The sequence below is a fragment of the Drosophila nasuta genome, chromosome 3 (genome assembly GCF_023558535.2).
Source record: "Drosophila nasuta strain 15112-1781.00 chromosome 3, ASM2355853v1, whole genome shotgun sequence".
NCBI classification, from domain to species: domain Eukaryota; kingdom Metazoa; phylum Arthropoda; class Insecta; order Diptera; family Drosophilidae; genus Drosophila; species Drosophila nasuta.
In genome coordinates, this window is record NC_083457.1 from 35,609,446 (window position 1) to 35,633,204 (window position 23,759).

General features: G+C 38.0%; 3 protein-coding genes across 6 annotated transcripts; 1 reads left to right on the forward strand and 2 right to left on the reverse strand.

Moving 5' to 3' along the window:
• The first annotated feature begins 108 nt into the window (after positions 1-108).
• LOC132788359 (serine/threonine-protein kinase unc-51) lies at positions 109-23,168 on the forward strand. The gene is made up of 12 exons (XM_060795724.1): positions 109-824; positions 8,848-9,021; positions 19,930-20,017; positions 20,085-20,210; positions 20,437-20,510; positions 20,577-20,737; positions 20,802-20,938; positions 21,004-21,159; positions 21,223-22,410; positions 22,473-22,609; positions 22,671-22,806; positions 22,867-23,168. Exons 1-12 carry the CDS (start codon positions 735-737, stop codon positions 22,941-22,943), a joined length of 2,544 nt encoding a protein of 847 aa, XP_060651707.1. The 5' UTR covers positions 109-734; the 3' UTR covers positions 22,944-23,168.
• LOC132788363 (leucine-rich repeat and transmembrane domain-containing protein 2) lies at positions 10,630-16,096 on the reverse strand. Of its 4 annotated transcripts, none has more exons than XM_060795731.1 (8): positions 15,936-16,096; positions 14,553-14,730; positions 12,572-12,753; positions 12,253-12,506; positions 11,918-12,193; positions 11,480-11,750; positions 11,243-11,410; positions 10,630-11,186 (listed from the first exon to the last, which is right to left on the reverse strand). In XM_060795731.1, the coding sequence occupies exons 2-8, from the start codon at positions 14,603-14,605 to the stop codon at positions 11,032-11,034; spliced, it is 1,359 nt and encodes a 452-aa protein (XP_060651714.1). In that variant the 5' UTR covers positions 14,606-14,730; positions 15,936-16,096; the 3' UTR covers positions 10,630-11,031. The 4 variants fall into 4 exon arrangements, with proteins under 4 accessions (XP_060651714.1, XP_060651715.1, XP_060651713.1 ...); XM_060795732.1 differs by lacking the exon at positions 15,936-16,096 and adding an exon at positions 15,205-15,333 and having other exon boundaries at positions 11,243-11,407; XM_060795730.1 differs by lacking the exon at positions 15,936-16,096 and adding an exon at positions 15,205-15,333.
• Positions 17,888-19,280, reverse strand: LOC132788364 (opsin Rh4). The gene has a single exon (XM_060795735.1). The coding sequence runs from the start codon at positions 19,261-19,263 to the stop codon at positions 18,112-18,114; it is 1,152 nt and encodes a 383-aa protein (XP_060651718.1). The 5' UTR covers positions 19,264-19,280; the 3' UTR covers positions 17,888-18,111.
• Positions 23,169-23,759: the final 591 nt, after the last annotated feature.

Consider the following 23,759-nt stretch of genomic DNA (forward strand, 5'->3'; position numbering starts at 1 on the left):
TGACTACAGTGCATATTGAGTATAACAGAGCATTAACATTAACACTTGCTGCATAATAAAGAAGCTAAATGTTAAGAATTCCTAAAAGAGGAAGAAATACTGTATAGCACAACATTGCCAATCGCGAAGTGAAAAGACATACACAAAAATACTTTTCTCTCCAACAAATACAATATAAATTGCGAAGAAAAACGTTTAATTTAATCAAAAAACCGACCGGGAGTGAACTAATAATCCATTATTGTGTGCGCGTGAGTGTGTGTGTCTGCGCAAACTAAATAAATAATCAAACACACACAGCAGCGATTAACACACAAAAGCTACACAGAGTTTAATTAAATTACAAGCAAAAAGCATAAGTAAAAAAAAGCAAAGGCAGGTGTGTGCGTGTGTGAGTGTGTAATTGTTTATGGCAAGTGCTGGTTAGCAAAACAGCTGGCAACTAGCAGTGCTTGTAAAAAGTTTACGAAAATTCCTGCCAGAGTTATGCGAAAAAATTGATTTTCCACAACGATTGCAACTAACTGCAAAAAGTCGGCCGAAAGCAGCTGAAAAAGGAAATCCACCCTCCCCTCTCACCCAACCAACACCCCCAATCGACAGTGTCGGTGTGTGTGAGAGAGTGAGTGAGCGCGTGTGTGTTAAGAGTGTGAGTGTGTTGTTATTGCTGCTGCAGCAAAAGAAAGAGATAAAGGATCCAAAGCAGACGCGTCTCGCTGCCGGCGACGCCTGCAATGAATATTGTCGGGGAATATGAATACAGCTCCAAGGATATGCTTGGCCATGGCGCCTTTGCTGTGGTCTACAAAGGACGTCATCGCAAGGTAAGAAAACGACGGCGACGTCATGTAATAACTTGTTTAGCTGGAATTGTGTTTGCATTTTTATTTTATTGTTATTGTTGTTTTCAAAGTGTGGGCTTGGCTCGCATTTGTAAAAATAAAGAAAACAAGCAACAACAATAACAAATTGTTATTAACAATGCGCCATTGTCGCAGCAAATGCGAAACTCGCATAAAACGCAATTAGCAAAAAAAAAAAAACAGTGTATCCACACTAACACCAAAGTAGTGGTATCTTCCTCATTTTCTCTTTGGTAAATGTTAAATGCAAAAGCAACTTAAGAGAAGGGGACGTCAGCTGATGAGTCGCGGCGACAACAACAAAAACAACATCAGCGCGTTGCCCCTTGTTGTTGTTTTCTGTTTATTTCTTTTGCTATTGCGAATTCCTTTGACGTTAGTCGCTCTCTTTCTCTCTCTCTTTGTCTCTGTTTATATTTTATTTTGGCACTATGGCGCCCCTTATCTCTCATTAGTTTTGTTTTTAAATGTGTATTTCAACAACATTCATTGGATTGAAGCACAAACACGTGCGTTTCGTTCCTTTTTGCGACTCGTTTTCTGAGGCCTATTTACAATTTACGCTGTGTGTCGAACATACATACGTACATATGTACATATAGTATGTATGTACATATGCGTGGTGGTGTGTGTATTCAATATAGTGTTTTGAACTATTTCATGGTCACAACGCATACAACAAATATTCTACATGTGCTTGTAGGCGGATTTATTTTTTTAGAGTGTATGTACACACTGTTTCTGTTTTTTTTTTGCTGTACAGAAATAGATGGTGACGTTTGTAGAGTTAGAAGATTTAGGGAACTTTAACAACAAAACAATGGAAATAATGCACAATGACAGTAATTAATAATAACTGATTTATATAGGTAGTCTAAGCGAAATTCTTTCTAAAATTAATGCATATTATGCGAACCGCATTGAGTCAGAGACAGCGGTTGTCAGGATCGAGTTTGATGACTTTAGCTGATGAAATTGTGGCCCTGAGAAGTCAGAAATGAGTTTACCTGAATTTTCTCTGCACGTATTGTTGCCTTTCATTTGGCACTACTAATGATAAATGGAAATGCTGGGAAATTAACAAAACAGGTCCCCGAGAAAAGAAATCGAAGTGATAATAAAATCAAAAGTTACAGCTCTTTCGAAAATACAATGAAAAAAAAAACGAAAGAAAAAAGCGATTAACAAATCGTCGGGAAGACCAAGTCAAAGAGAAAGAGATGGCAACACTACAGGTCGCGTTGAGAGACTGAGACAAATGACAGTCGCTGTGAAATAAATGGGGCACACTTTGTTATTGTAATTGTTAGTGTTGTTGTTGTAGGTGTTAAAGGTGATTGTTGTTGCTGTTGTCATTGCATTGTCATTAAAGAGTGCGCCTATTAAATTCGAAATGAACTTGAGCAACTTTTTTTTTCTTCGAAAAGCAAAAACAAAAAGCAAACACAAATCACACAGCTGATAAACTTTGCTGTGATTGCTTTTTTTGTTGCCACAGATTTTCTTCTCATAAACAAATTGAAAGCAGAGCGTCACACAAAATTTGTGAGGTTTGTCTATATACAAAACATCATATACATATGTTATTATGTGTAGATATATCGATATAGTATATGTTTGTATACGAAGAAGATGCGTATCTCATGGATACAGAAAACAGCTGATGCAATAACGGGCAGCTGTTGCCGCAAAACTTTTGCTTTGCTTGTTTGTTTGCTGAGTTGTTTTCAATTTCGCTTTGATTTTTACGTGACTTTTGTGTTGAATTTTCGCTTTCAATTTGCAAAACTATAATAAGTTATTTATGCATGCGAGGAGCATGTATTAATTCACTAATCCGAAATAATTTGTGCAAAGTGGATTTTTATTATTAATACGACTGGAAATCTAAATTTAGCTGCCTTCAATTGACAATATAGTCCAGTTTTTTCTCACAGTGCATGCATTACTATTTCCTGACGTGATGCTTCTATTAGCAATTTATAAAAATACACTTTTTGATCAATATTGTGCATAAACTGTTGAACATTTTTCAATGCGGTTTCGCGGCTATCGTTGAAAAAATATCTAAACAGCCGAAGAACACGCTAATCTCTTGACATGTCGCCAGGCAGATGCACCATGGTCCCGTTCTAAAAATAGTTAACCGCATGGAACATGTGCATGTGCAGACAACAAAAGATACAGATACAGATACACGAGTGCATCCGCAGCCGCAGCCACAGAACTGTAGACAGACAATGCAAGTTGTGTTGCCCAAAAATAAACACAAATCTACGGATCGTAGGCCGCCCTTCCCCATCATATATCTCTACTACAGCTGTGGAAAACACAAAATGAATGAATGAAAATTAATGCACAACCATTGGTTGCACACACAAAACACAAACAAACACACACACACATGTGCAAATCGTTGCTCGATTGACACGTGTTCCAACAATTTACATTGCTTTGTTCCTGTTTATTCTACTATACTAGGTATATGCAATGCATACATACATATATAGTATGGTTTTCCATTCGATATTCTTTGTGCTCGTGGCATTGCATAAGGCACAACCCCACACACATTGAGTAAGAATCATGCAAAAAGTCATTATATTCTGATAATTCGTAAAGAGTGCATAGACGAGGGCAGCTCGTAAGTGAAATTGAAAAAGAAATGAATGCGTATACTTAATATTTGTATATATGAGCAGCAGAAAAAGTATAGTTGTAACTATCGATAGTTTTTTCATAGCGATAGACCGCTTAGTGATGACAGAGTACATCATTCAAGTATTTATCGATATATGATACAATTTTAAATTGTAAAAGTAAAAATTTGATCCGTTTCGTAATTTGTACACTAGAATCATTGCAAGTTATATTTAATAAATTTGTATTATTTACTATTATTATATATTTACAATTAAACTAAATAAGTTTTTTTATTTTAATAATCATTAGATTATTAAAACTATCGGTAGTTTCCATAGTTGATGGCTTTGCGATAGACCACTTGGAGGTGACACAAAAGGAACTTATCGATATATAAGAAGTAATTTTTCGGATTAGGATACTATTTATATTTTATAATGGGGCCTTTTACATTTATTAAGTATAACCATTTATAAAATATTTGATTTTTAAAACTACAATATTCTTCTTAGGCAAATTTTAACAGTTTTTATGCCAAGTTTTCTATAGTTTTTATCTACTATTTTATTGACAACCCTCGCGCTTCTCTACATATTTCGTAATGTGTATATTGCCGCAAGGTTTCGTAATATCACAGTTCTTTCCTTCCCTCTTTCCGGCTCCCGTCCATCTGTCTGGTCGCTTTGCATGCACGCGTTTCATTTCGCGTTGTTTTATAGTTTTTAGCATATTTACTTTTCATAATTGTTAGCAATTGCATTTTGTATTTGATTTGTCGCCATTTGTTATTGCTTGTTGATATTGTTGTTGTTGTTGTTATTTTGCAATCACTTTGCATTATTCAAGTGCATTAAATGCGTTTTGAGAAATTATCAGCCGGCGCGAATCGAGGCGTTTCTAATCGAATCAGAATTATTCAACAGTCATCGTGGACACCTCAGACATCTAATGCAATTCATGTAAAGGGTTGAATCAGTTTTAGATTTGTGAGAATAGTGCGAAGTTGTTTAATTCGCGTCGCAAGCAGTTAATCATTTTAGCTAAATAAGCGCGGGTTGTAATTAGACAGAGGTAAATTCATACAGTTAAATATTTTATTATTGTCATTGAAAGCAATCAAAAACAAACGATGGGTGCTTGGTAATTATTATTATTATTGAAAGGAGACAAATCTGATATAAATTACTCATTTGCCATTTAAATGGAATAATTTAATTCCAAAAATAAATTGCTTCATTTAAGTTAAACTGTACATTAAAACGATCATTCGAGAACGATAAATAGTTATCGATAACTTCAATACAATGCCGTTTACAGTTGATTGGCTTCATCAGACATAAAGATTAACTAACTTTAATCAAATTATATTCGCAGCCAGCTGCAAACCAATTCGCTTTCAATGCCGTTCTCTAAAAGTTTATTTACCCTCGAATGATAACAAAAGTTCTTGACCCAATCACCCATTTTGCGAAAAATAAAAAAATCAGAATCTCAAGCATATGCAGAAAATTTGTATAAAATGGCACAAATGGAAACCCAAATCGTGTGTGGAAGCGAATGTGAAAGTTAACAAGTCATTTGCTCGTTTGCTGTTTATATTGTTTGTGCTTTTTTTTTTTTGCTTGGAGGCGAAGCGGAAGCTGAGCGAGCACTTTACCCCACGATCCCGCTGAACCCCAATTTGCACATATTGTGAGGATGGGGGGGAAATTAGTTTGCACATTACTTATGACGAATGGAAATTTGGGTTCAGTGGAGTTCAATGCACCGTACGAGTTGAGTTGGGTTGAGTTGATTGCTGTTCAGTCAGTGTGTGATAAGGCCAAAAGCGGGGTGCGCTACAGACCACAAATGGAATTGAAGAAATGACGATGCCGCACAGTGCAACGGCCCCCAACTATGTACAAAAAATAAAATGGGCAAAAAGGAAAGCAACAACAAGAAAAATTTGGACAGAAATAGCAAAAAATAATTGCGCAGAAAATGCGAGAAACAAAACAACACAAGCAACAGCACAAAGTATCTGACAGATACAAACACACTCACAGTCACTCACAGAGCTGGGAAGATATGGCACTAACTGGTTTGCTTGGGTGAAAATATATAGCTGGAAAGGCAATCCGAAACGTCAGGCGGAAAACTCTTTTGGCCAAACTGCGTCGCAGGTTTTCAATTTCGCACAACGCGTGATTGACTCGATATGAAAAGACTGACAGAGCGTGTACATTAGCTAAGCACAAACGACTTGCAAATACGCTCTCTCTCTTTTAGAAGTATCTTTACATCCTGATGGAATTAGAAAAGAGTGTGTCTAAGACTCGACTTGACTTTTGCTTTTGGCAGCGAACTGGAACTAGTCTGAAATGCTCGTTAAACCAGTTTCTCGCGTGAGAATTATGATATTTCTTTCCGATATTCTCATTCTGAACAGTGCCCGTATTTGTTTCCATATACGGCGCACAACAATTTATGCGCATATTTCGCCATCTAGTCTGCACGTGGAAGCAAGCTACTTGAATGTCTGAGACATGTCTGAAACTCGATAGGATTTGTTTTGTTATTAATGAACTATACATTTGCGTTGATTCTAATGATTGTTTTCACGATTGCATAATAAAAGCAACAGTTGTGACTTCCGTTCGTTAAAACGTAAACAGAGATTTGTCATAAAATGAATGAAAATTACAAAACTACTAATGACATTATTGATCAACTTACAAACAAACATATATTTTAAGGGCTGTATAGCAAATGATTCAAGATTTTCATTATATTTACTTCGAATCTGGTACATTTTGTACTATATGGTATATTTTGAATGTAGTGCTTTATCCATATACCAAATATAACCTTTGGTATTATTTTCATTATATCAAAAGTATTGTATTTACTTTAAATCTTGTACATTTTGTACTATATAGTATATTTTGAATATAGTGCTTTATCTATATACCAAATATAACCCTTGGTATATTTTTCATTATATTAAAAGTATTATATTTTCTTTGAATCTTGTACATTTTGTACTATATGGTATATTTTGAATGTAGTGCGATATCAATAAACCAATTATTACCTTTGGTATATTTTTAGTATTTTGGTATTATTATTATTATTGCTTTTATTTCAAATGATTAGCGGGTATCTCACAGTCGAGTATACTCGATGGTTATTTAAAAAAGTTGTACATGCTGGTTCTAAGTGCCTTCTCTAAGAATTAAGAACTTAATCTGCATTTCTTCCTATCAACAACTGTCGCTGTGCCATTTTCTTTGACTTTGACCTAGGCCAGAGCCTTTAATCAGTTCAAGAAAACATTGCATCTCAATGTAGAACTGCTGTTTGTAAGCCAACGTCAATCCCAATCTCTAGGGGGACCAAAAAACATTTTTAATCAATGAGCCGCAGCAACAAAGTATATTTATAGACTCTCTCCCAACAAACAACAAGATGCAATATACAAATGCCGCTTGTTATCGGTCAAGTGGTCGGTATTTATTGATTGTAAACATGATTCAAAAAAACAAAAATGCAAAACTGGAGTAAATATCAATTATTTTTAATATAAATATTCAGCTTTAACTGGTTTGTGCGATTATTCAGGTTTGAAACAATGGAAACGAGAGAGATAATGAAAATAGGTAATGAAGTGACGGCAAAATGAAAGCAAATAACAATTGGTAAAAAGTAAAGTTTACTCAGGTCGGATAATTCAGTCATTCGATCGTATCTGCAGATGCGTTGAGGCTTGGCTTCATGCCATATTTTTTAATGCAAGTGCGAAATGAAAGGTTGCCGCACAAATTTACACTTTCCTCTTTTGTTGTGTTGTTGGCTAAGGTAAACACAGACAAAGAGTCATTGTCGCTTGTTAAGTGCGGAGGTAAATAGCGTGCTGGGTGGGGAGGAAGGGTGATGAGGAGATAGCTCCTCTGTTATCGCTGAAGCGCAAACTAAACCCAAGACAAACGGTAAACTTGACGCACCTCGTCAAGTGAATGGCTCAATGCGTTTTTGTGTTTTCTGCGTAGCTATTAATAACAACGGGACACGGAACAAGTTGCACGTAGCACGTTGCACGCTATACGCATTTTGCAACTGCGTTGCAAGCGGCACTTGCTTCTAATTAGTTATGCATATATTTATGGGCAACCATTGCAATTATTGTGTGATGCACGAGGCAGAGAAGTGTGTGCTAAAAGTAGATATTCAATGATTTAGTGCTGCAAAACACGAGGCCTCTCTTTGCGATTCTCATATTGAATAGTTATGCAATTATCATTAGATAAATTCAATGATAAACAAACCTACATTAAGCATTACATATTCAACGCTAATAATTAAGTGTTGTTAAACGATTCTTACAACATTTACTTTGTTGACTTTAAAATAAAACAAATTTAAATTAGTTAGCCAAATGAAATTATTACTTGAATTTCATAATTATACCATTATCTTTGAACTATCTTTATCTTTACCAATCCCACATTAAGAATTACATATTTAATTCCATTATTTTTAGTATTGTAAAGCGATAAAACTTTGAAATTAGCTGCATGATATAATTGCTTGCTTTGAATAGTTATACAATTTTAATTAGACACACTTTGGGTATCATCCCAATTCAATTGCAATAAGTTAGTGCTATTAAACAATTCTTACAACATCAACTTTGTTTACTTTTAAATTAGTTAACTGAACGAAGTAATTACCCAATTTATTCCAATGTATTTAAAACCTAACTGTTTATATTTTCTTATTGTTTTCCATTGCGTGCCAAGCAGCAGCTGCTACATTGTTGCTTTGGTTTTAAATTCTCGAAATGCTAAGCTTCAATATTCATGGAAAATTAGCTTTAAATGCATAAAACCGTTGAAATTGTTATTTAATAGAATGCGGTAAATTTATCAATTTAGTGAGAATATTATTGTAATCATGACAATCACTTCAAAACACAATGTGCACTCCAAAACTGTCTATGTACTTAAATGCATGGGACTGCAAGTCTACGCTGTCTACCTGTGCATTTTATCAATCACATTTTACGTTAATTGACACGTGAGTCATTAAACAAGTGTGCTCACTGTGTGATCAGCATTTAATTTGCTGTTACGTTCAGTGCCATCGCATGGAGTTAATCTTTTTTAGAACATTTACTGAGATATGATTCAATTGAATTTTATGTTCAATTGTGTGTTGACAATAAATCAAACATTTCGATGAGTTCAACTTTAATTGAAAGTCATTCGCCGATTGGGTTCAATGCCTCTAGTTCGTTAACCAACACTAATGGGTGCTAATTAACACTGTTATTTTATAAATTGTTTGTTTATTATTGCAGAAACACATGCCGGTTGCCATCAAGTGCATTACCAAGAAGGGACTGATCAAGACGCAGAATTTACTCGGCAAGGAGATTAAAATTCTCAAGGAACTAACAGAGCTGCATCATGAGAATGTTGTCGCTCTCTTGGATTGCAAGGAGTCCCAGGATTGTGTCAATCTGGTTATGGAGGTGAGTGTACAGCCTTAAGTCTTAAGTCTTATCTATAGTCTGACCAATGTTTTTGCCCCATCATTGTTTATGTCTTTGCGCGGCGATTGTTCAAAAAAACAAACTCACTATATACAATAGAACCATCCTATATAGTATGCATTAATATTAATGATATGTGGCCCAATCGTATGACTCAGTTTGGTTGTTGTTATTGTCCATATTCATTGCACCTAAAGTGCACGTAGGCAAAGCTCCACGTCATACGCTCCCCGATCCTCTTCCTCTCGCTCTCCCTCTCTCTGACTCTCACGAGTCATGGCACTTTCAGCTAAAACGCTACGCAATTAATTGCGGAAGTTGCAAAGTCTACACGAAAACAAAATAAATATGCAGAAACGCCAAAGCAAAGGGTAACCGACTAGATAATGCTCTATGATTTTGAGATGTTTCGTGCAATATTTGTAAAATATACTATCGAGGAATACTATCGATTTATATCGATAAAACTTTTGCCTATACTTAGCCAGCAATTCGAAGGTAAAATAGTTTTTATATTAATATATAAATATTGTTTGGTTAATATTACTAAAAACTAGAGCTATGTTATCTATGTGATCAAAGAAAGATTATTCAACATATTGTTCGTCTTCTTCATATCGATAGTTTTACGATTGTGACGAGTGATGTCATTTCTTCTTCCTTAAATGGTATTCACAAATGTTATCAAAGAACAAAGAATTATATGCAAGTTAACTACTACCTATCTAATCTATTAATCTGCACAGGGTATTTGCCATTTAGCAATCTGACTAAAAGCGTATATTTCTCGAGCCGCTTTAACTAAAATTTGTTGACCTACTTCTTTATTGATTAACGCATTTAGTTGTTTACTTCCTAGATTCTAATTGCTTATTTTGGCTGCGTTTTGGCTGCAACACCTGTGTTGCATACTTTTAGCGAGGAGTGTTCATTGATCAAAATGAAAGGCATTTCGTAAATAGGCCAATGTTTTAGCCATTGATAAGATTGTGTTTGTGGCAGATTTCTTATCTACGCACTTTTTCACTACGCACTGGATAACAATAGCTTCTCTTTATTAGAAAGTATTTTTTCCTGGAGCTAGACATTAATATATATGTATGTAGTTATAAGTCTGTCATATAATTTGATTGAGTTTCCCCTATATGTGTAATCGTGTCAAACTGCGAATTAACATGCGATAAGTTTGGTTTGTTTCATCTGACTTTGACCCCATTTCGTGTTTATTTACTCTGTGCTTCAAGTACTTCCCTGCCCTTCCCTTCCCTGCCCCTATTGTCTAATTTCTAATGTAATCAGTTTATTCTCGTGTCATTTATTGACTCAGTTGCACGCGTTGCTTTTCCCCAGCTTGAAATATCAACCAAATTATATACATTACACTGACAGCTTTGAATTTGAATATTTGCGTGTCAGGTGGTACGAGTCTCGTTTTTATCGTCTAACTGTAGTTTTAGATTAGCATCATTTAATACTTTAATAATGGACAAAAGTCTAGATAATGTTGTTGGTGGTGCGTTGGTGAATAATATAATTACCTAAAAATTAGTTTTCCTCTGTTGAAATGATGAATAAAAAGAGTCGTCATTTCTTTATGCTATTTACAATAATTAATGTTTATTGTATAAATTGGCAAAGTGTCTATATATTAAGAGTACGACAACTAACATTTAGGTCAATTAACAGTATGATGTGTGCTCCAAACGTAACCATAGAATAATATATATAATAGTTATATGTTTGTTCTTCTTGGGACCAAAACGAAGGGTGAATGGGGACAAGTTGGAGTAGTGTTGGATGTTCTTTCTATATAACAGAGGACTAATCGACTAGGCGACTTAAACTAACTGACTAACTAAGATCTACAATTTCAATTCTCCAAAAAACTACAATGCGCAATGTCAAAAATGCTGCTGGAATTTTGCTGTCCCGAATTGTAAATGGATTGATAATTATTGTATTTGTTGTGTAAGGCAGCGAGCGTGCGTCTTAGGCTAGCTTATTTAACGGTATCTCCTCAGTGGGATGCACCTGATCCTTTGGCTCTGGTTTGCTGGTGCGGCAGCATTTTGTCTTAATGCCACCGATATCTTTGCGACAGATTAAACCCACGGCGATGCCCACGACGGCTAGCACAATGATGCCTGAAAATGGGCAGAGTTAGAGTTTGTTATTCGCGATTGAAAAGTCAATTACTTACAGATGAGTAGCGTGTTGATGGTTTCCGGGTCGATGGCCACCTGGTTGGATGAGCTCTCTGTGTCTTTGCTGGTGCTTATCTCTGTTTCAGTCATGATGCCCGCCTTGGCTACAGTTGCCGTCGTCTCGTTGCTGGCCATGTGTTTATTGTGAGGCTTGCGATTGGCTGCTGAAACAATATTTGCATTTGTATTTGCACAATTTCATTGAATGTGTTTTTGTTATTTGTTTTTGTTACCTGTGCGTGGTGGCAGGAGCGCGGTTGGCTTCGGTGTGCTGGGCAACGCCGTGGCAAGCTTAGAGGTCGGTGAATCGGTGGCCCAGATGATGCTGTCGTTGAACGATTTGCCGAGCACGCGCTCAAAGCAACTGATATCGAAATGTTTGAAGCTGATGATATCAATCGTGTTGAGTAATTGGCACAGCTCTTCAATTTTTGTTTGATTCAATTCGGGCAGCTTCAGTTTAACTATGTTCTTGAGCGGCGTGAAAGCTTTCGTATCGATTTGCTGTCAAAACGAGAAGAAGAAGCATCAGTATATTGTGCGAATCGCGACGGCGCATGCGACAGTTAGAGCGAGACAACTATACTGTGTGCGTGTGGCTGTAGAGCTGCCAACTTGATATCCAGCTGTAGTCTATCGATAACTTTTGATGCTTGGCGCGCGTAACTTACTCGTTTGAAATCGTTGTTATCCAAACGCAGTGAAGTCAATCCGCTCAAGTTTGAGAATATCTGCTCCGGCAAGCCCGTCCAGTTGCAGTTGAAGCATGTGAATTCTGTCAAGCTGGGCTGATTGAGCAAAGAGCCATCCGTGCGCTGTACAATCGTATTGTTGCTCAAATCCAAAAGCGCCAAATCTGTGGCGCCTGCAAAGGTGTCAGGATCGATGGTTGTTAAGTGATTATTGGTCAAGCGTAGGCGGCGCAAACGATCCAAACCATTGAAAACCTAAATTGAATTAGTTGTTGAGTTAATTGATTCCTTAAATAATAAATGAATTTAGTTACCTCCTTGTCAACTTGCTTGAGCAGATTGTAACTTAAATTGATTTCCACCAATTTAGCCAAGCCAGAAAAGTCTTCGGCACGCAACTCGGCAATGTCATTGTGACTCAAGTCAACGATTGCTGCCGTCTTTGGCAAATCCAATGGCACATGAGTGAGTTGGGCATTGATGCACTGGACATACTTAAAGTCCTCCAAGCAGAGACAGCTCCTTGGACAGCTTGGCTCTAACACGTGGCTGCTGCGACGTGGAATGGCTAGAATGGGAATTAAGTTTATTAATTCATTTATAATAAAAAGTATATGAATTTATTGTGCTTACTAAATATAGGACGAAACGTTGTTGTTGTTGTCGATGATGTTGAATCCGATTGACGATTGGCGGCAATCTCTGGACTGTTGCTCTCATTATAATCATCATCATCATCATAGTCATAGTAATCATCGTCGAAGCTTTTGCTCTTGCCATTTTCGCTGTTCTCCGCTGGTGCCGTATAACTAATGCTATTGAACAAAAATGCAACTGAGAATTAGAACTCGCTTGTCATGCACATATTGGGCAATTAACTGGGCTTAGCCTCAGTTGATTAGCAACTGTTTTTGCCAAGTTGCTTTGGCCAAAAGTAAAACTCTCAAATTGGCTGCAAATATGGTGGCAATTTTCAAGTGACGTAAGATTACATTGTGAACACACCTAGCACATTTATCCTGAAAGCACACTTGACCCATTTAAACAGACAGACACTCGAAGGCAACGAGACCCTGTACAGACTTGGCATAAATAAAGTATAGTGAGAAAGTGGTTTGCCTGATTTGTTCTTCATTATTTTCATGCATTTATCGTGTGATTTCGCATTTACAGGGTGTGTTGGATGTTAAGCACATCTTTGTAACATTTTGATTTTGCAACTTTTGCTGTTTATCATTATTCGCTTTTGTTTATTATTGGAGCCACATGAATGAAAACAGTCGGAAAACCTGTTTACGTCATGGCTAAAACACGACACAACTTGGCCGTGTTTTATTTCGTTTGTCTCCTTTTGCGCTTTGTATATAGTATGCATGTCTCTTTTGATTCTCACTCTCACTTTCGTTTTGTCGAGATTTTGGCCAAGTTGACGGCCTGAATCCTCCTTCATTAGCAGCGCTTTTAGTGGCGACTTTGCTGTTTTTGTTGATAATGTTACGAGGTGACTTACTGTGCGCCCAGTTCAAGTGTGTTTCAAGTCTTATAATCGCCGACATGCAACTCGCACAAATTGCGTGACTTTTGATTCCACGAATCGTAATGAAATACTATATTGTGAGCGTGCGAATTAAGAATGCAACTTTAGATCGCAGTTCAGCGGATCAGCAGGGAGAAATACTATATCTATAAGAATGTATTTAGTCGACTAGCTAATAATTGTGTAGTTTTATAGCTTAATCGCTTAATGATGTGTGCCAAGGATAGTGACATATTACGTATACGTTTAAATAGAACTGCTGCCGTAAATAGATTAAAACTGCGCGACCCTTGAGACTATATTACACTGTGACTTTACGAGTGTGTGCGGAATAAATAAATCAATAGAAGTAAAGTTCTCGACTAGCGCCAGTTGTCTGTAAATGGAGACCACATGTGAGTCATAAAAACTGGTCGAAAGTTGGCTTGTCTTGAGTTTTCTTTTGAATGGTTGCCGCATCGGGTAAACATATCGATAAGCGAGCATATAGTATAGTATATAGTATATATTATCGTTGCAACTGTTTGCTTTATCAACTCGACTCGCGACTGGCCGATTAGGCCATTCCCCCACACATACAAAACGAAATATACAGTATAATAACATTAATTACGAGTGGAACTTTTGTCACTGTTACCGTGGCGGTCGTTAAACGACGTTTTTATAAAGAGAAACAAAAAAAAAAGAATTTCTGATATAGTAAAGTCGGTTCAAGGTTCGGTAGCACTTGATGTACCGAAGTTTTTCAACAGGTTTCTGTGTGATTCCATTGCGCGAATTTCACCCATTGTGGAACTTTGTACTCAGTGAGTCTTTGCTGTTTCTGTAATTGCCCCCACTTTGCTGTAGCTGTCTATAAATAAACCATCCCCGGTTCCCGATATTAGCAATGCGAAAGGTTTATCAATTTGTTATGTAGAATACGTTTAATTCCCCATGTCAAAGTTTCGATCAATTCGAATTATAAAGTACAATACGCAACTAGAACCTCTTCTCTATATAATACATTTATGTATTTTGTTTATTTAATAGGGGCAACGGGAAAAAAGAAACAAGTGGAATTTTGATTTCATTTACCTTACGCTCAGCAGAAATATTAAAAGTAATCCAAATTTGTAATACACGTGCATTTTGTTGTTTTAAATTATATATTTTCTTATTATTAATGTTATTATGGTAGTTTATTATTATTACTTTATTATGCAAGATAATGTAAGCTCATGTCATTGTCGAAATTGTTGATTCACTTTTCTTGCTGTTGAATAAAGTTGAAGAAATTTTTGTTGATTATATAATTAAAAGCAAGTAAAACAGTCAAAAGTTATGTGCACACTTTTATGATACACCTTACTTAAATGATATATGTAAATCCCATTAAATCTTTGAAATGATTAACAAATCATATGAGGAATTTTGTAGGTTTGTTTCAATGGAATTCTATAGATTGGCTTATCATGCTGAGTAATCCGTGGAAACAGAACATTCTTTTCAAGAGAGTCACAACAAATATCTTAGTAAAGAGACTGGAATACACAATTCTATGTAAATGTTCGAGTTTGTCGGTACATAATCACATTTTTCACTTTATATAGCACGAGGCATTAATATTTCGTTCCATTTTTGATTCTTATTCACTCAGCAACATTTTCTGTTTACTTTTCTCTAACAAAACACATGAAATCTCTGTCGAATCTTATATATACTACATATGTATGCCATATATACATACATATATTATGATCTGCTCAATAAGAAATCACAATTTTTGCAGCTTCGTCACACAAGTCGCGCAATTTGAATGGCACTTCGACTGAAGCGAGGCCAACTTAACGCGAACACCGCCAACTTGTGACTGACGGAGCGAAGTCAAAAGCTGCCAACAGTAGTCGAAAGAGAGGGAGAGTGAACTTTTGCTTTTATGCCTAGTGTGCTGAGCAGGTGTATATATTGTTTTGTGCTGTGTTAGAGCATAAAAGGCCTTAAGGTAGCAAGTGAGCGAGAGCGAGAACGAGTGAGCACTCTGCGATTGCGCTTCAGTGACGTGATGATGGCGGCATATTTTGCACGTCATCTCTCTCATTTATAAATATTTGATATTTGATTTGATTGGATTCTACTTTTACTTTATTGTTTAGACATAATAATGTTTAATCTTTTAATCTTATCATTTGTGTGTGTTTGTTCTGCTTGCATTGGAAAAAAAAAAATGTTTTCACTTTGTTGATAACTACAGAGAACACATTTAATTATTGACTAGCATTCGTAATTGTTTTGCGTCTACTTGAAATAATTAAATACGTATGGATGTAATTAATTGCGTTAGCTAATCAGAAAACTAGCTTTCGTTGAATGAATTTTCAGTCATGTACACAACAAGTAGCTTTTATCGCTTCACAACCGATGGAAAAATGTTGACCTTTAGTCGCGATGTCGTCTTAAGTCGCTTATAGTACGCATTACCCTAGTCATAATGTTAATTTTGTTTTTGTTTTTTTCTCTATAACGCGCTTGATGTTTGATTTCCACAAATTCCGCAAGCTGCGAGCATTTTATGTGATTGTTTGGTATGCGTATAGCTTTTTATACATTTATATACAGAGCGCGAGAGACGAACGAATGTCGCGAATGTCCCTGACAAACTGAATTGAGCAGCGTCGTCGACGTTAACGGCGAGTCGCTTAAAGTTTAATCGCTAAAGCCTAAGAGAGGCGAAGCTTTTGAGTCCGACAATGTGTTTCTCTTTTTTGGGTTCTCTTTAGATTGGATTGCATTTAAATTTAGCAATTGAAAATTTCGATAATGCGCTGACTCATGCGCAGTAGTTATTGCATTATTCTTTCTGTTTATTGACGCTCTTTTATTTATTATCAAAATGTTGTTCTCTCTTTCTCTCTCTCGGGCAGAATTGTCTTTTATTTGTTTGCTGGCGAGCACTTTACATGTCAATGACTTTTTTGTAGCTTTTTAATTTTGTCATTTTTGTTTTGGATGCAATCCAAAGTAGAATCTTTTGTCATTTTAATTGCCTAATATTGTTGTTGTTCTTGTCGCTGTTGTGGTTGTGTATGCTATTATTATTATTATTAGTACTAGCAGCGCTTTGTTTACTCATTACAGTGTAAGTAGCCCACCCATTTTGTCATTCATATTTATCCAAATTTGCTGTGCTTATTATGCATGAAAATTTGTACCAGCTAAAACAGCTTTCCTGCACACAAAACAGGCATCTTTCTATCTCTTTCGTTTGGCGTTTTGTTTGCAGTCGTAGTCTGAAGGTCAATCGCAAATCCTTTATAGCCCCGCAAATGACAAACAACTGAAATTAACAAAAACAACTGGTTTTAACTTTCGCAAACTTCTTGCCATGCTCAGGCAGGCATGTGATAGGTTGCTAGAGTACTTAAACGATATCAATATAATAAATATTCTGCTTCATATTGAAAAAATTAACAGTACAACTATGATTTTGTCTTTTTAAACAAACAATACTTTCGCGAAAATACGTCTAGATAAGAATAATGTTATGAAGATTGCAGACACTTTTTATTCATTATTATGAATGAAGAAAAATACACAGCTCTTAACTCTAAAACTCATAATATATTACGGCTATCAATCACGTTTATTTTATGAATTACTTCTTGAGCAAATCTTGATTAAGTTTTTCTGATTTTTATTTTATTTGCTTAAAGAAATTCATGACTTTTATCGATTTAATACATTTCAGTTTTGAATGCATTTTAGTTTTGTGATTAAATATTCTCAAAATTATTGACGGAGAAATATTCATATCTCATACGTACATAGCTCATACAATTTTATGAAGTGTTGTTACGCTTCATTACTGGAATTACTGAAAATGCTATAAAATTTATAATTTATAAGATATTTTTCTCGATTTTTTATATGTTTAGCAAAATTTATTAAAATTATTATAGAACCAACTCAAAAGATACATCTTAAATAATTGTATGACCATTAAGTTCTTAAAATGTCCCACAGGAAATAAACACTAGAGAATTGTTCAAAGATGCTGAAATCTGCAGCTGCAAAATCTTCAAGCAATTGAAAAGGTTCAAATACAATAGAAGAATTTTGCCATCCAACCCTTATAAGCAAGCGTTGTTGAAGGAAGCTCATTAAATTTCTGATTTCCGACTTGAAAATTGTCATAATTCATTTCACTTTGACCTTGCGGGACAACTAAAACATGTTTTCAACAATTGACGAGCGAAACCAGAGCGAGAACGAGACTGAGACTCACGAGAATCTGAACCCCTTGAGAGAAAAGTGGAAGCGAATTTCAATTCATAATTCAGATACAATCGTGCCACACTGGCAGCTCTTGATTGAGCTTAATTCATTCGCATACGCGATTTGCTTATGGAAGATATTTGATTTATATCTTCAAGTACTGCTGTTCCATTTATTTATTTCTTTTTATCACTTTTTTTTTTTGGGTTTTTCTCTTCACATGTTTGCAATAAAATACTACTAAATTATAGAGTAACAAAAAAATAAAAAGAAAATATTATAGTATAGTTGGCATAAATATTACGAAAGTGTTCCTAGTTCGATGTCGTGTCATGGTCGAAAAGCGGGTTCAGCGTGTTCCTAGATCGATAATCAATTTGTCTTAAGCTGCCGAGGTTTGTTGTTGCTCCGTGGTCGTGGAGGCTGCCGAGCTGGACTCTGGCGCCTTCTCATTGATGGCCAACCAGGGGCAACGTTTGGCCAACTCCAAGCGGTACCTTGGATGACTGATGGCATACACGAAGGGGTCTATGCAGGCGACCAGTTTGCAAGTGCAGGCCGGTATCATGGTGGCACCTGGAGTGAGTAGACTTCTATCACCAAAGGCTCCAATTAGAGACATGACTCCGTATGGTGTCCAGGAGACAAAGAACAGGAAGCAGATAGTAATGGCCGCCTTGGCGATGCGTATCTCGGCCGTCTCCTTGCTCTTGTCGACATTGGAGCGCAGCGAGTCGACGTTCATCTTCTTGGCCTGCTCACGCAGCGCCTTCTCGTGGCTAAAGACATGACCCACAATCTGGCTGTAATAGTAGATAATCATCAGCGTGGGGCAGACGAAGCTGAAGAAGAAGATGGTGCCCACAAAGAGACGCGTGTCAAAGTTGTCCGTCAGGTAATCAAACGAGCACGAGGTGAGGTATCCTTCGGGCACAAAGCGATCCCAGAACTGAGTCAACGGCAAGACGACCCAAGGCGTGCAATACAACCAGATGATAATGTTCATGACAACGGCCTTGGTGAAGGTCATATTGCGATTCATTGGCTTGGTGATCACATTGAAGCGATCGTAGCCAATCGCTGCATTCGTCATCCCAGCTCCAATCCCCGAATATGAACCAATGGCCGCAAAGAGCTGACAGCCCGTGTTGCCCAAAGCGAAGCCGCGATGGAAACTGTTGTAGATGAACATCGGCGCCTTGAGGCACATGATCAAATCAAAGACTGCCAAGTTGAGCACAAACATATTCGATGGCGTGCGCAGCGATTTCGATGTGCTGAAGATCCAGATGACCATCCCATTGCCCGCCGTCGAGGCGAAGAACAGAAAGATGTAGAAGACGCCGAGCATGTAATGCATCGAGGCCGGCGGCTCCAGTTGTGTCAGCCAGTGCTCTGGGATGTATTGTATCTGATCCGGTGGCACATTCCATCCCAGCAGCTGCAGCTCTCCATTGCCTGAGGAGACGCGAGCCTCGGGCCTCAACAGAGGCGTTTCGCTGGCGTTACACAGCGCCCCCGCCGCGTCCACCATGTCGTCGAAACTTTGATGTTTTCATTCAGTTTACAGCGCATTTTATAGCATTCGAGTGGATATTTGTGTTGGCTAATTGCATTTGGACATTTAGCTTGCGTGCCGCCAAATACTTTTTTGTGCCAACTTTGCAGTTCAGAAGCCACCACAATTTGCAGAGATTAGCAATAAGGCCAGAAAGAAAGATTTTTAAAGCTCTTCTAGGCACAGAAATGCATGGCATGAAAATGTATCTATTAGATACAATTGAAGACTTAAATGTTGAACTTTAGTAGTGGGAAGTAAATAAAAATTCAAAGAATTCAAATTCTAGTGAAGATAAAAATTGTTGCTTATGAAGTAAAGCAGATACAAATTAAAAAAGATTTAGATACACTTAAAGTGCATCTTTAAAAGTAGATATTTTTCTTGAAAATTACAATTCAATTAAATGCAATATTTGTAAGCGTAAGAAATGAAGAAGATACAAATTTAATATATATATTCTTATGTATTCATTATGCATCTGTAAGATACAATTCAAAGCAGTCTTTATTATAACAACTTTCTTGTACATTTAAGATCGCAGCGTAATGCATAAATGTGTATTAATTAAAAGCGTAACTTAAAGCAGCAATCAAAAAGGCTTTAATTTTTTACTTACCCATTTATCTGTTTTTATTTCAGTATTGTAATGGCGGTGATTTGGCGGATTATCTGAGCGTTAAGGGCACTCTGAGCGAAGATACTGTCCGACTCTTTCTTATACAACTAGGTAAGTTATTCAACTACTTTCATTATGTGCTAGCTTTAACTAATATTGGTTTTTATTCAATTCGTAGCTGGTGCCATGAAAGCACTTTATACCAAAGGAATTGTGCATCGTGATCTCAAGCCACAAAACATTCTATTGTCGCACAACTATGGCAAAACTCTGCCAGCACCTTCGAAAATAACGCTTAAAATTGGTAAGTTTCAAATTTAGAAAAAAAAAGTTACTATATAGAATAAGTACTGTGATTATCAATGAAGTTTATAAGATAGTCTATAAGCAAGTTCATAAGGTTATATTGCAAAAGAAAAGTTGATTGTATACTTGACACCTAACAATATCAACAGATTCCGTCAATTAAGACAACAAATATTTATAATCATATATCATTATCATCCATTTTCTTTATTTTCTGCTTGCAGCTGACTTTGGTTTCGCGCGTTTCCTAAACGAGGGCGTTATGGCAGCCACACTGTGCGGTTCTCCCATGTACATGGTAAACTAAAAGCAAGACTATCAAATGACTTTTAGTTGTTAACACTAAAAACCTTTTGCTTGACAGGCACCGGAAGTCATTATGTCATTGCAGTATGATGCCAAGGCCGATCTTTGGTCGCTGGGCACCATTGTCTACCAGTGTCTGACGGGCAAGGCGCCATTCTATGCACAAACGCCCAACGAGCTGAAGTTCTATTACGAGCAGAACGCCAATCTGGCGCCCAAGTAGGTTCAGAGAGTTCTCCCAAGAATAACAGTATTAAATACTTGACGTCTTTACACTCTTTAGAATTCCACATGGTGTGTCGCCGGATCTGCGCGATTTGCTGTTGTGTCTGCTGCGACGCAATTCTAAGGATCGCATATCCTATGAGAACTTCTTTGTGCATCCCTTCCTGCAGGGCAAGAAGGCAGCAGTGTCGCCAGGTTAGTTCTGGATAAGTGCTCCATTTGAACTTGATGTTATCTTTTTGCTTTTCTTTAAATTATAGTTGACATGCCGCCGTTGTCGAGTGGCACGCCGCCCGTCAAGGCTAAAAGTCCGTTGCAGCAGCAGATGGAGCAGGAGCTGCAGCTGGTCAAGCTGGCCGAGCAGCAGCAAAAGGAGCGCGAGGAGCAGGAGGCCGCACAGGAGGAAGAGAATACCGGTAAGTTGAAGTTGAAATACAAATACAATTCTCCTTAAACTAATCTTCCATTTATGTTGCCAGTTTCTGTGGTGGCTAATCCGGCCATTTGTGCCACCATCACCAATGTGGGCGTGCTCTGTGATAGCGAGAACAACAGCGCCTCTTGCAGCTCCCACGAGGACTCGGATGACTTTGTGCTGGTGCCCAAGAACCTGCCCGAGGATCAGCGTCAAGCCCAGGCGCAGGGACAGACAACGGCTGCTGCCCAAGCACGCCAGCAACAGCAGCCAGCACAGCATCAATCCAGTCCACCGCGTCCCAGCAGTCTGCCCATCTCGGAGCCCAAACCAGTGCCGGCGCCAGCGCGTCGATTGGCCGCCGCTGCCGCAGCAGGTTCTCCCGGCCGAAGTGGCATGCCGTTGACAGTGGCTACGCTTGCGGCAGCTGGCCAGCAAATACCACGATCGCAGCCCATTAGCGTAAAGCAGCCGCGTGCGGATCAGCGCAAGAGCAGCGTGAGCAGCGACATCAATTCGATATCGCCGCCAGCGGTGCAATTTGCCATTGGCACACCGCCGACCCGTGTGAGATCCGCGTCGGGTGGCTCGCTGTCGGAGACACCGCCTCCGCATGCGCCCAGCACATGGCAAGTGTCGCCGGGCCACTCGCAGTCGCCGTTGCGCCGAAGCGGCAACAGTTCCCCGGTGCTGCCGTCCGCTGCGTTGACCAAGTTGCCCACATTGGGCAGCCCCACGCTGCTAGTGGCGCCCGGTTCGCTGGGTTCGATTGGTTCGGCTGGCAGCGGCTCGGAGAATAACAATCAACATCACATGTTGGGGCCACGTGCCTTCACCTTGCCCGAATTGGGCGCCACAGGCGGACTGCAGAGTCTGCTAGATACCGCGGTTGGAGCTGGCGGGGTGGGCGGCGAGCCGCATGCATTCCAGGCACCCGAATTGTCCGAGGAGACGCTCATGGATCGCGAGCACAACGAAACCCTTTCCAAACTCAACTTTGTGCTCGCCCTCACCGATTGCATTCAGGAGGTGGCCGATTCACGCTGTGCTCCGCTCTCCACGCTCATGGTCGCCGGCAGCCAGACGGCCGCCGAGCAGCATCAGATACCGCCACATGCTCCCGAGCACTGCAAGCGTGCCGAGCGTCTAGTGCTGCTGGTGCGTGCTCTGCAATTGCTGTCGTCCGGCCTGAATTTGGCATCGCAGCAGCTGCGCAACGGGCAGCTGAAACCCTCATCCAATGTGAAGAATGGTAAGTGATGGTAAACAACCACATTTGAAATCATTTATGAACCTTATATTGCAATCCTCTAGCGCTGCTCACCATGAACGCCAAGTATCGCAGCATATTGTTCGAGTCGAAGCGTCTCAATGGCAGCGGCCTGCTCCAAAAGGCAAATGCATTTAACATAACCGCAGACAAGATACTCTACGATTATGCGTTGGATATGGTAAGTTAAATAAGTCGTTTAACTAAACTGATCCTAAAGTAAACCGCTTTTATTTCTACAGTGCCAGGCGGCTGCGCTGGATGAGTTGCTGAAGAACACGAAGAATTGCTTTGAGCGCTACAACACCGCACACATTCTGCTGCACTCGTTGGTCCAGAAGTGCAATCATCCCCAGGACAAATTGCTGTTGAATAAATGTAAGTTCGCTATCAGCTTTATATATTGATATATCTGTATTAATCGTATTAATTTTATAGATCGCGATGCGGTGGAGAAACGTTTGAGCATATTGCAACAGCATGGATATATCTACGTGACCGATGAGAATGCCTAAAACGGAACACAACATCAATTTGTCGACAATTCCTTAAGTTATTCAATCCCCCCACATAAGTTGAGTTGAGTCGTAAAACATGTGATTAAAGCAGAACTACAAACACACACATAGACCATAGATAAACACACACATATTTAATGATATCATTTAATCTTGAGCAATGTTTAAACAAAAAACAAAAAAACACAAAACCACAAAACCAAACTGACAAATGTCCAATGTAAATAGTTTGAAACATGTACGTAGTTTTTGTTTATCTTTTATTATTTTTGTTACGCCTGCTCGACGCCCATATAGTATTTAAGCCTACAAATATACACATAAATATACAAGATATATATATAAATATTATATATATACATTATTATATGTAAAGAAAAAGAAAATGAAACACAAATGATACAAATGATAATCATTGCTAATGTTTATGGGGCAATTTGCAAGCCAAAACTCAGTTACAAATCATTTATGACGGGTGCAGGCAGACTTTAATATTATATCCACTTCCATTTCCATTCAAAACAAACAAACTTCATCTTGGTATTACTTTTGATATATATTTAGAACACGCATATTTATCGCTGCACTAAACAGACACACACACACATACACGCAAAATATATAAATGTGCTATGTTCATAGTTTTTAGTTAGGTTTCCTGATGGAAACAAACAAATTTAATAATTTTAAAAAACAAAAACAAGCTTAAGTTTTTCTACAAAGCCCACAAATTTAATAAGAACAATCTATACTTCTATATATGTATATGATATGCAATCAACAGCAAAAACAACAACAAGAAAACACATGCGA